Consider the following 13,769-nt stretch of genomic DNA (forward strand, 5'->3'; position numbering starts at 1 on the left):
CTCGTAGAATATTGAGCGGTAATGTTAACAGCCCTGGAATCTGCGATCTTTTCAAACTACCGCTATCTCGTCCGTCTTCGAGTCTGCCTTTTCACAGGAATCTCATATAGATAGAATCATTTGCAATGTAAATCGGTATTGTAGTAGATTAAATTCTGATTGCACATATTGCACCTTCCGACAGAATGCATTTAGGACAATTCAAGTATTGTCATGTAAGCGTCTCGCAGCACTATGGTTTATTTGCATATTCGTCATAGTTGGCATTAACTGAAAGACAATAGCCCGTAAATAAACATAAATATAGTAAATATATACAATATATTCACATCCAGTAAATATATTCAATATATTCAAATATAGTAAATACATTCAATATATTCAAATATAGTAAACATATTCAATATATTCAAATATAGTAAGCATATTCAATGTATTTAAATATAGTAAGCATATTCAAATATAGTAAATATATTCAATATATTCAAATATAGTAAATACATTCAATATATTCAAATATAGTAAACATATTCAATATATTCAAATATAGTAAGCATATTCAATGTATTAAAATATAGTAAACATATTCAATATATTCAAATATAGTAAATATATTCAATATATTCAAATATAGCAAATATATTCAATATATTCACATATAGTAAATATATTCAATATATTCAAACATAGTAAATAAATTCAAACGTAGTAAATATATTCAATATATTCAAATATATTCAATATATTCAATATATTCAAATATGCAATATATTCAAATATATTCAATATATTCAAATATATTCAAATATATTCAATATATTCAATATATTCAAATATATTCAATATATTCAAATAATTGATATCTATACAACTAAATACCCAAAGTTTTTCCTCTAATATTGATATTCTTTCGATCAATAAAACGAGATTTCCAATCAAATATTGACACGTTCGCAAGCAGCGTCACTCTGCTCAGCGTCGTCTGCAAGCATCGTATCCTCTCACAAAAATATGGTAAAAATATCATAAAGGAGAAGCTATAAATTCTCCGAATATCATGCCATGTGTTACAATTTTCAATAATTATATTCACAAAATTCATTCGACGTTCTTTACGTAAAATACAAAATCGTGGTCGTCGCAAATCGTGACGCTGGTAGCGAACGCGTTAAATAAAACAACCAAGCCAATGTTCGACCGACCAAACGACTTCAGTTTTCCTCGAGGAACCAAGAGGATTCCCAAGGATCAAGCAAGAGCAAAGCAAACTCCGATTTCTCTGTGTCAGTGGTGAATTATTAAAATTCATTCGGCAGTGTCGGGCGCGGGTTATGCATGGCATTCTATTAATCGATTAAACGAATCGTTTAACATCCCGCGCACGTAATCGAACGCAAAGCAACCTACTTCGCGACTTTGCGGGCCAAACTCGCTGTAATACCGTGAAACGATGCTCGAAGTTAATCAACAGGGTTGCTCGGGACCCCGGAGCCCGGTTGATAATTGCATAACCGGAATAATCGGAAGTTGCTTTTCAACGCGTTTAATCCACACGGGATCTGCTCTCTCGGGGCCTTTCTCCTTCTCTTTCTCTCCTCTCTCTACCTATCTCTCGCTTCTTCGGCTCTTCGACAGACGGCAGCTACTGTAAACACGCCGTTCTCACAACGTTTCGTTTCCGGCCGCGCGAACGTAGAATTTCCGAATTAATTTTACACCATGGAGCGCCCCGTTCGCCGATTAGGACAATATTCGTGATCCGCGGTGCAGTACTTTGGCGGAAGTCTTTGGAGTAGGTCTTTGTGCTCTTTTCAAACCGCGCATCGCGTTCGTTCGCGAAGTCGACCGCAGTTTTCGGCGAAACGATTAGAGCAGCGAGCTTCTGGTTAGAATGAAACGATTGTCTCGAATAAATCAAGAGGCCCGGAGCCCTGCGAAGGAAGCAGAGTCGAGGAGCACTTACGGTTCTATTTCCCAGGTTCTTCACTTTACAGACGAGCTGGACCGTTTCCCCGACGAGACCCGTCACGTTCGACGAAATCGTCGTGTCGAAGTACGGTTCGCTGTCCGACGGTTGCCGTGTTTCCGATGTATCCGCCTCGAACAGCCGGTTACTGCGCACAGCTTCCTCTGAAAACGAGAAAGAGAACAATCGATCGGTATGCTTCTCTACCTGGATAAATTCTTTATCCGGCTAACTTAACGCCGGCGTAAACATCTGCCAATATTCTATCACTTTTAAAGTCATTCTGGTTCGAGCGCTATTTTCACTGTTCCATCCGTTCGCATCTATAAAAGTCCATCACTTTTATAGGCTCGAACGCGAAAAGCTTTCTTAGCGACCGATCAATAATATACGGCAGAGCTGGACAAAATTTTGTCCGAATAATGGATAAAGCATAAAGACTAACGAGTAAATGTGCAATTGAATAAGAATTTTTCCGAATAAAATTCTATTCGAATAAGATCTTATTCGAGTGAGAATTTATTCGCACAGGAATTCGTATGGAAAATAATTGATTTGAATAAATCTGACAGAATATAAAGTGTTCTTTCATGATTCATCGATTTATTTCTTCCGTATTACATTTTCGAATTATTGGAATAAAAAGTTATTCGAATAAAGAATGACTGGAATAAATAGATAGAATAATTTACGACGAATATTCGAATAAAATGTTCATCACTTTTATAGGCTCGAATGCGAGAAGCATTCTTCGCGACCGATCAATAATATATGGCAGAGTTGGACAAAATTTTGTTCGAATAATGGATAAAGCATAAAAACTAGCGAGTAAATGTGCAATTAAACAAGAATTTTTCCGAATAAAATTCTATTCGAGTGAGAATTTATTCGCACAGGAATTCGTATGGAAAATAATTGATTTGAATAAATCTGGCAGAATATAAAGTGTTCTTTCATGATTCATCGATTTATTTCTTCCGTATTACATTTTCGAATTATTGGAATAAAAAGTTATTCGAATAAAGAATGACTGGAATAAATAGATAGAATAATTTACGACGAATATTCGAATAAAATATGTTCGAACAAAAGGGAAAATTAGAGAAATAATTATTCGAGACAATCGGAATAACGCCGAGCTTCGATATACAAAGCAAAATGGTCTCTGCACTTAAAAAAGAGTAAAAAGGATTCTCAAGAAGCCAATCACATTTCCAGATGGGCGTATAGAATTCCCGTAAAAGTGACGAGCGTTCACAGTCCGGATAACGTAAAAGCGATCGGCTTCAAGTGTATGCGCAAGGAAACAGATGGTTCGATACTTTGTTCAATTACGTTTTTTCCAGTTAATGGGCGCAATTGAATATCACAGCGCACTGTGAAGGGGTTCAAAGCTTTGAGAGCGGAGGTCTTCATTGGGTTTGACAGCGTGGATCGATCTAATCTCCTTTTAATATCAAGTGCGTCGGGGGTACCTTCTCGTCGGGCCTGAATGAATGGCGAAAGCGTGGCGGTGCATACAGAGGGAGAAAGTACACCGTGCGCCCCGCATCGCGCGCTACGCGCACCGCGGGTCGTGCATCGTGCATCGTGCATCGTGCAATCGTGTAATCGTGCATCGTGCAGGATGCACGGGGCTGTGTTGCAGCTCGCAGCAGCGTAAACGTATCCCGTTACAGGGACTCGGTTGCGAACGAGATCGTATTTGCCGCAGTGCAGGACTAGAGGCGAAGAGCGTAGAGAGAGAGAGAGAGAGAGAGAGAGAGAGAGAGAGAGAGAGAGAGAGAGAGAGTGAGAGAGAGAGAAAGAGAGAGAGAGAAAGAGAGAGAGAGAGAGATGCACACGGCCAACAGGATAGTGGATAGTTATGCGGCTGTCGTTCCAACGCGTACTTTCGGGCCACTCCGGCCCGCGATAACCGTTCGGACATCGGTGCGTCCTGAAGTGATCCGCCGTCGAGTTGACCGATGCGAAATTTCTCGGATAAATTGCTCGCTGTCCGATCTCGCGCGAGAACGGATACGCGATTACACTTGTAATTGACTTTTTCGAGCCGAGGGCCGCGACCTCGTTTGTCCACCCTGAACACTGGACACGGTGCAACCGGATCAACCGCTTGCAACGGCCGTTGGCTTCCTCTATCGCGTCGCAAAATTTAGAAACAAACCGAGCCGCCGCGACGGCTTTCAATCTCTCCGATGTTGCGTATCGTACGTATACAGTAATAATTCTCGTTTCAATTGCACGAATGAATGTCTTCATTTTCAGTCTGGAAATAGACCTCGGATCTTGCAATGTGAATCTCTAATTTGTCTTGTTCTCTCTTTCGACAAACTTGCGAGGAACGGTATTTTTTAATTGACGATAAATTTGCACAGATTTATGCAAATGGATCGAAAGTAATATGCTACGAAGATCACAAAAAATGTAAAATCGAAGTGCTATCAAGTCCTGGTTTGAGCTTTCGAAGTCAGCGGAGAAGGAAGAAAAAGTGAGGGAAAGAGAATGACAAATCCGTTTGTGTAAAAGTAATTATCTCTTTACGTGAAATTAAATTGTAGGGTGTAAGTGATAATGGATCAATGAATGGGGATAAGTGATAATTAGTAGTGATTAGCAATAATATTAGCAATAGTATTAGCAATAATATTAGCAATAGTATTAGCAATAATATTAGCAATAGTATTAGCAATAATATTAGCAATAGTATTAGCAATAATATTAGCAATAGTATTAGCAATAATATTAGCAACAATATTATTAGATAAAAGTCAGGAAAATATAAACTAAACTCCAAACAAAAAGCACCATTAATTTTCCTTCCCTCCTTGTTAATCCCTCAAGGTCAGACCAGGCCTTGGTAGCACTTTTAATTGGCATTTTGGTGATCTCTATGATATATACTTCCGATCTATTTACATAGATCTTCGCGATTTTGTCATCAGTTAAATAGTGTTCCTTGTTAGTTTGTAAGTTAGCGATTCGCTTATTTCGTTTCCCTTTATATACTAATATCGCACACCAAAACTATAACTCAACCTTATACAGGTAGTCCTCCTACAACACAGAAGCCTATAACACGATTTCGCTCTAACACGATAGGATAAACTGCGGGAACCCTCGTATAGCTCTGCAACCTATAACACACTGCTTCGCTCTAACATGATGAGAAAATTGCGAAAACCTTTGTACGACACTGTGCTTCTACAGCACTGGATAACATGTTTTTTGTTTAAAGTTTTAATTTTGTGAGCGGCCGCGCTCAGGTAGAGGGATGCGACGCCACACATTCAACGCGTGTTAACAATCAATAGCTAGTAAATTTCACTTTGATCCTGCATCCTCTTCTTCCTTACATATCTCCCCGAATTTGCTTGTCCGTTTCTTCTTTTCTCTTCCTCTCTTCAAGCCCTGTCTTCTACCGAGCAAGAGACCCTTAACTTCGCACACCATGTGCTAGAAAATATGGGTGTTTCGGGCCGTATAATGAAGTTATTAACGGGAACGTTGCACACCGGTGCAACGAACTCGACGCAGCTCGTAGATTTTTCACCGGGAACGGTGAAGTTGAGTAGGTCGTGCGCCGAAACTCCGGTCTTCATTTCGTAGAAGGAAATTATCGATTCGGACGCGGCAAATATTTTACCAAGCGACGGAACAGCTTCCTGACAACGTAGCAGCGAAGGGGCCACCGTGTACCGGGCGCCGTGTGCCGTGTACACCGCTCAAAGTATACGTGATCGCTCTATACTTTCCTTTTGCGCTATATAATTTTAATAAATGCGTCTAGCGGGAGAGCGAGAAAATTATTTCTCACCCGGCCAGGGGTTACGCGGCACCGTTTACCGCGCCGTGTGTAATTACAGGCCACGATGAAAAAGGGAAAGAGAGAGAGAGAGAGGAGAGAGAGAGAGACAGAGGAAAAGAGAGAGAATGCAGAATTTTCGCGCGAGATGAAAAGATGAAACGCTTTTAACGCTGCGAAATATCTACGACAAATAAAAACTACGTGGCGGAGCATCGTCGGAAATTGTTCGCCGGATCGGTTCCTCGCGAAGTATGTCTCGTGACGTCCAAAAATCGTGAAATATCGTCATCCCTGGAACGCGTTCTCCAGAATTTATTATCATAATCCTATCTACTGTCGAGCTTCATCGGCCGAGAAATCATGTGAATACACAGTGACGGACTGAAGTATTCGTACACCTTTTAGATCGTAATAACTTCTTTCAAAAAACCGGATTAAATATCTTGAAGTTTTGTTAAATGTCACGGCGGCCAGTTTACTGTACAACGACAGAGACACGTTTTTTCTTAATTTTGCTTTCATTCGGAATGACGAAATAAGATCAAAGAAGTTTCTCTTTGGAACTTTTTCAGCCGAGTCTGCAACGAAAATTTAAAAATACGTTCTCTAGATCTCATATCTAGATCACATATACGCGCATACCAGTCGCTCTAACATTTCAAAAGAAAATTCCAGTCGTTTAATTCAGTTTCGGAAAAGTGATTGCGTTTTGCAAAGTCTACGAATACGAATACTTTAGCGCGTCACTATGGGAACAGTAGAATAAGCTCCGAAATAGACTAGTCAAGACTGTGGTGGAGAACGAGCGAGAAAGAAAAATGCTGTTGGAAAGTAAATGGCGATATTAGAATACAATTTGCATAAAAACCGCTCGCCGAAAAGATACGAGTCTAGAATGTAAGTAAGATGACCCCGACGATTATGGATGCTAAGGACAAAGCACGCTGCAGGAAGTGCTGTTGACTTCGAGAGAGCTCGTAAAACGTTACACTTCGCCACGCGGTAAAGTTTCGAATCGCGGTCAACTCCGTCGTAAAGAAAGGGTTAAGTCGTTTCATTGAACTAAATATATCGCGAGCGTCATTTCAATTTATTTAATCGGGCCAAACGACTTGACTTTGCCGTTTCATCGCAATCCGCATCAACCTCCTATTCTATTCTCCGAGAGGAACGCGGGAAAATCTAATAATCAGAAATCGATCGGGCAACGATTTTAAGCTATTGCCGCAATTATTCCATGCCGCTATGGACTTCTTCTTGATTATTTTCAAAGCTCGTCCCTCACCCCTTTTCAGACACTCTACTTTTATTACGAGTACTGTTCGCTATATTCTACTTCATCCATCTTTCTTCTCATATTTTATTTTTAGTTTTTGTTTAGCGATGGTACTTCCTGTATGTTTCCGAATTAGGCAGCGGATTTTTATACAAAATAAGAACTGTTTGCACTAATTGCAAGATACGAGAGTTACCTAGACATTGATTTCGTTCTTTAATCGTTTTAACGAGTTAAAATTAATGTACCAGTATTTTCAAATTCTTTTATTATTTTCGCTGCTTTGTATTTGATCGAATCATTATTGTCACAAATGCCTAAAATCCGCAGCTAAATTTTACATTTATTATATTTTCTATGTCTTACTTTACCGTATATATAAAATCTCTTTCTTTTATTTTTTTTGTAACAGTTTCTTCTTCTTCTTCTTCTTCTTCTTATTATTATTATTATTAGTAGTAGTAGTAGTAGTAGTAGTAGTATTAGGTTGTTTCTTCTTCTTCTTCTTTTTCTTCTTCTTCTTCTTATTATTAGTAGTAGTATTAGGTTGGTGCGTATGAAATGTCAAATTTTTAAGTGAATATATAAAACTGCATATCTTTTTTCAAAAGCTGCTTATTTAATCAAAATATACTCCATTTGCTTAAATACATCTTTCGCAACGAGATTTTAATGCATAGATGCTTCTCTTAAAGAAATTCTGATCTTTTTCATACTGTTTAGCCCGTAAAATCTGTTCTAAATGTTTAAGAAAATGAAAATCGGTTGGCGACAGATCCGGCGAATAAATTAGGTGCTGCAAAATTTCATATTTTAATTCACTTAATAACGCAATTGTTTTGTACAACCTATGCAGCTAAGCGTTGTCGTGGAGAGGTATTGGGACATGCCAATTAACTAGTGATGGACGTATAATTTTCAATTTTTCATGCATTTCATCAATATACTGGCAGCACTTTTCGCCTGTAATTGTCTCTCCAGTTCTGGTAGCAAGTTCCCTCGTAGATTGGATTCGTTTCCACCAATGCTTTCGGAGCATTATTTTTCACAGACTTTTTGGGTATTCCACGCGGTTCGTTTCGTAGGTAAAAATCATCAGACCGAAAATTTTTAACCCTTTGCAGTCGAAGCTGTTTGAATTCGAAATCCAAAACATGATTTCTGATCTACAGTATTTCTATTTTATATAATTTATTGCGATTTATGCATATGAAATTGAGCCTATTGCAGCAAGTACAATGCAATTTTAATAGTTTTTTAAATAAATAAACGAGTCTGATGCTCTCAGAATGATTTTGAAAAATAGTATACCAATTTTTAGTGGCGCCTCAGAGTCGCCATTCGAGTGCAAAGGGTTAAACCAACGCTGCACTTTTCGATCGTTAACAGTATTCTCCCCAAACGCCTGGTTTATATTGCGTGCAGCGTTTGCAGCATTATTACCAAGTTTATACTCGTATAAAAAAATTACACGAAAATCGCTTAGATTAATATCCTTACGAGATTCGAAACAAATAACAAAACGAAACACTTTCGAGAAAATCTTCTTTGTCGAAATGCGACCGTGACAATGAACTGTACAACAATAAACGAGATTATGCCGAGAACAAAAGCATGACGAAAACAGGGAAACGAACGTTCGCATGTGAAGAAAATCCGACATTTCATATGCACTAGCCTGATATTTACGTGCGGCAAGGATATACGAGAATGGAACGAACTTTCCGAACCTTCCGATTTTTTATCGCCTATTTCGATACAGCTCCCGGGCCCGTTTAACGATAATTGAATCCGCGAAGGGTTCAAGATCAATGGGAAATACCTGTGGAGGCTGACAGAGCGCCGGCGTGTTTATGCTGTGCAACGACGTGCCTTCCGATTTCAAAGTTGCGCGAGGCGAATTTCCTTTGAGAGACAGGCGCGTTCAAAGCAGATACTGCGTTAATGAAGTCGGATACTCGTGCAGGCATTAAATTATCCGGATACGGCTGGCATGACGGAGAAGCCAAGCCCGGTGACGTTCCGCAAACAAGCGTTTCGTAATTTCAATCCGTCGAAACAAAGAACCGCGCCGGCCGGATGTTTAAATACGCCTTCCTTTTTGTTTGCCTCCTTGTTTCTCATTTTTATGATCCGCCAGCCAACTTTACGACAGAGGCTTTTCAGCGCACAGGCGGATTTTTCATTTCAGCCCGGTTCTTGCACGAAGAATCGGCGCCCGCGACCGAGGCTCGCGCGCGCGCGCGAAATATTCCGTGCTCGCGACAGCCCCGGGGATTAACCGTTTTCAAACGCGTATAAAGCATCTCTGGTTTTCTGGCTGGGACGAGGCGCCGGACGATTCCGTCGCCGAAATATTGCGAGTGCGACGAATTAATCAATCATGGAACGACAAAAGTTACGATGCCTCCGTGGAAACGCGTCGGCGGAACGCGAGACGCGCGACACCTTCCACGCCGAAAAAAAGGAGGCTCTCACACTCGGCCGACCGACGAATTTTTCCACCTGTCCCGCTGCAACAGCTGCTTTCGAATTTCTCGCCTCGCGATCGATCCTGACGGATTTAGCTTTTATCGAAAACCGAGGAGAAATCGGAAAAACGGAAATCAAAGTATTTCAGATCTCACGGAGCTTGTACAAATTATTGGGTTGGCAACTAAGTAATTGCCGATTTCAGTTATAGATGTCTCTCACTCCTATTTGTATAATATTATATATTATTATATATATTATACAAATTATTATTATATTATATTATATTATACAAATTATTATTATTATATTATTATATATATAACATTTATATATTATAAAATTATTATTATTATTATTATTATGTTATTTTTTATTATCCGTGAATGTTAGCAACTGGACAAATTGAATGCAGCGGTCAAGGAAAAGCGACCAGAACTGGTCGATCGTAAAGGTGTCATTTTCCAGCAGGACAATGCTAGGCCGCACACGTCTTTGTCCACTCGGCAAAAATTGATGGATATTGGTTGGGAATCGATGTTACACCCATCATATAGCCCTGATCTCGCGCCATCGGATTACCACTTATTTCGATCCCTGGACAACTCCCTTCGTGGTAAAACTTTTAATGATGACGACGCTGTAAAATCTCACTTAACTCAGTTTTTGGCCGAAAAGGATCAGACTTTCTACGAGCGTGGAATTTTCAAGTTGTCAGAGAGATGGCAAAAGGTCATCGAACAAAATGGAAAATACATTACAGATTAAACTTCGTTCCAAGTAAAAAAAATTTTTTATTTCATTGAACAAATCGGCAATTACTTAGTTGCCAACCCAATGTATTCGTAGCGAGGGTCCTGATTTCTCGATGGCGCCTTTAATACTAGAACCACCGAGCTGTTGATGAGACTAATGTGTATTGTTTTATAACAATGGCAACATTGACTTCATTTAAACTCCGTGCGACTTGTATGATAATGTGTGCTTGGATAAAGAAGTTTATCTAAAAATTTCTTCTGGAAACATCTTCATAATATCAGGAGAAAAAAGAGAAAATCTGAAATTAGTCATTTTGACTGGTTTGGTAATTCTACCGTTAAGTACAGTAAATTCTCCCTATTTGACGCTCAGATTCTGCACAATAATGGACAATCCGGGAAGAGTAGATATGATTATTCGAGCCTTCCGGCTTATTTTTATGGTTACTGACTGTCAACAATTACTAAAACGAGCCGCGAATAATCGCATCCCCTTTTCCCAAATTGTCCATTTTTATGTACAATCTGAGCGATAATTAATTCAAATTTTCGTTATAGACTCAGATAAACAAGTTAAAAAATAAGGGTTTTTAATTTTTTCTTTTCATTCCAAGTATGTAATAGCAAAATTAAGAAAAAGCTTTTTAGCCATCGTCTAGTAGACTAGTCCCTCTATCATCTAAAAAAAATCCGAGTCATTTGGTTCAGTTTTCAAAAAATTATTGCGTTTTAGAAGATGTACAAACACTTCTGTTGCCCACTGTATATAATGAAACGCTCGGAAGCTTGGAATCTGGTCTAATTCTTGACAATACGTGGGTCAATTTACTAAAAAGCGACAGATAACAATTAAACTCTGTGTTAATATGTTTTGGCACAACAATTTATGGTTTAAATACATTGTCTTTATCAGTTTTCTCGTTTAACACCACACACTATGCGATAGCACGGGGCAGTGAAATAGTTGCGTCTTCGACTGTTTCTCGTGGCAGCAACCACGGACTAATTAAACGGGGAGAACTCTCGAGAGAAAATGGACGAATCATGCCTGCTAGAAACACACACGTCGCGAAACTTTCCTTAGCTAGTTCTTTGTTATTTAAAAAGAATGCGCAGGAAATTGCGGCGTCCTATAAATTCGCCGGTTTAGTTATCCGGCGAAGTCTCGACGGCAGAGTCAGAGTCAGAGAGTCGGTGCCGGAGTCAAAGTCGGAGTCAGAGTCAGAAGCCAGAGCCAGAGCCAGAGTCGGAGTCGGAGTCAGAGCCAGGCAGCTCCGGAAACGCGTTCAACTTGCTCGGCTCACCCTAGTTACACCTCCAAGTGGCGTGCACCGTCTTAACAAACCTGCAAACTTCCGCAGACCGTCTCGTTTACGTTGGATTACTCGCGGTTGAGACTGTTAAGCGAGATACGTCATTAATAACGATGCTCGCCCAGCTATTCCGTCCTACTTAATTCCGCGGGAACGACGGTGGCCCGGATCCTCGAAATTTTAACGCCGGCGAACGTCTAATTCGGCGCAGTCGTTTATGCCCCCGAGTGCCCGCTTCAGCCAACCACCCAAACTAAATCATCGTTTGTGCGCTCCTCTTCGTCTCTGCTCGGATTTCTTTTTCGTTTCGTTCCGTGGTTCGAACTACCGCGCTCGTTCGCGCAATCATCGAAACGAACGCGCGTAAACTACACGAAATTTCTGTGGTACGAACGACTGTAACGATGCGTGCATCGCGGCGAATGCGAAAATAATGAACGTTCGACCGGTCGACCGGATCGGGGAAACGATGATGGGAAGTAAACACGACTGGTCAATTGGAAATACCGGACGATACGTCATTTGGCACGTTCGACCATTACCGGAATGACCCGGGGTTCCTTTAATAGGTATGCCGATCATCAACATTCCAACGACATACTTGGGACACCCGCGCATAGAGATGACGGGAGTAAATCGTGCGACCCGTGTCCGCTCGCGCGGGCATTGTTACAAAATCGGTCGTACCGATCCTGTTTTAACCCGAGAAAGATAACCTACGTCGCAGAGGCGCCTGCGAAATAAACATATTGCTATCTCTGTTTATTAGGCGCGCGTATTAACTTGTCCTTCTCGGTCAACTCAGTCGTCGGTCTAATATTCTTCCAAAATTATAGTCTACTAGTTTGTAAGGATAAAACACTATTTTTTGTGATATTTTACGGGATTTGTTCCCATAAACCGAAGACTGTTGATTTTTGTTAATTTTTCATAGAGGTCTAGTGATTTAAGTTTAAAATTACTTAAAATATACAAAAATATAATATAAATGCATTTTATTTTTACAATAATGCCAAACCTTTAAAATGACTAGATTAACTTAAATAAATATCCATTGTTAGTAGAAAATTGACGCCTTAGAAAAGCATGCGCCTCTGAAGCGTATGGTTATCTTTTACGTACGTTGTCATATGGTTATCTTTCTAGGGTTAACACGTTGACCGCCGCGTCGGTCACTTGTGGGCGACACTAACTTCTGACCAATTTTGAACATTCATTTTCATCGTAATATATTCGTACAAACTGAATTTGCCCAGAACGTTTCGGATGCGAAAGAGTTCTGATCTCGTCCACTATGATAAATTTCAATCTTCTAGGTTCGGTTTAATTGATTAAACTGCTTTGACTTCGTGGGAATTTTTTAGCGGGCGATTTTCGGCGCTGAACGTGTTAAACGGACCCCCCGTTATCCGTGATTTATTGAAATTATTGAGAGAAAGGGACAGATTTGTATCTGCCTTTTGTATCTTGTAATTACCGCGGAGAATGTTTATTTCTCGAAAATCCGCGGCTGATGCCGATGGCTGTTTTCTGTTCCGCTGGAAAACAGGAAACTTTTCCTCTGTCGGAGACAACGGGAACGAAAGTACGGCAACGAAAATAAAACTCTTTTGCATTTTCATAGAACCAAGAATGCTTTTAAATTCGCCGAAACTTTTTGCATCGGCGTATTCGACGTTATAATTAACCATTTGCACTCGAGCGACTACTCTGAGGCACCGTTAAAATTTGTTACATCACGTTCTAAGATAATTTTTATATTAACGAAGCCTAGATTTGAAGAATTATCAAGAGCGTAACCGTTGCGTGAGTCATAAGAATGCATAAAATGCACTTTGTCATATAAAATAAAAATACTGTAAGTCAGAAAAATGATTTTAGATTTACAGTTGAAACAGCTTCGAGTGCAAAGGGCTAAATTACAGCTCAAATTGAAACGATAAGGACGCGCAGAATGGAAGCAAACGTTCGACCGCTTTTAACCAGTTTTGACGTGCATACTTGTTGCAAAAAAAGATTTTACCGTGACGAACATACTCGTCGGAAGTACCCGGTTGAGAAGAATGCGTACTTTGATATTCTTTATTAAACCTTTACAGTCGAGTGGCGACTACGAAGAGCCATTAAAAATTGTTATGTCACGTCTCGAAATAATTTGATTAATCAAATTTGTTTA

General features: G+C 39.8%; 1 protein-coding gene across 4 annotated transcripts in view; it reads right to left on the minus strand.

Moving 5' to 3' along the window:
* Positions 1–13,769, minus strand: part of LOC117224465 (zwei Ig domain protein zig-8) — a 142,356-nt gene that overhangs the window by 66,847 nt on the left and 61,740 nt on the right. For all 4 annotated transcript variants that reach the window (XM_033477423.2, XM_033477420.2, XM_033477422.2 and 1 more), the window contains one exon: positions 1,964–2,130. In XM_033477423.2, coding sequence (XP_033333314.1) covers positions 1,964–2,130 — 167 coding nt within the window. The remainder of the gene's footprint in view (positions 1–1,963; positions 2,131–13,769) is intronic.

The sequence above is a fragment of the Megalopta genalis genome, chromosome 9 (assembly GCF_051020955.1).
Source record: "Megalopta genalis isolate 19385.01 chromosome 9, iyMegGena1_principal, whole genome shotgun sequence".
Classification (NCBI taxonomy): domain Eukaryota; kingdom Metazoa; phylum Arthropoda; class Insecta; order Hymenoptera; family Halictidae; genus Megalopta; species Megalopta genalis.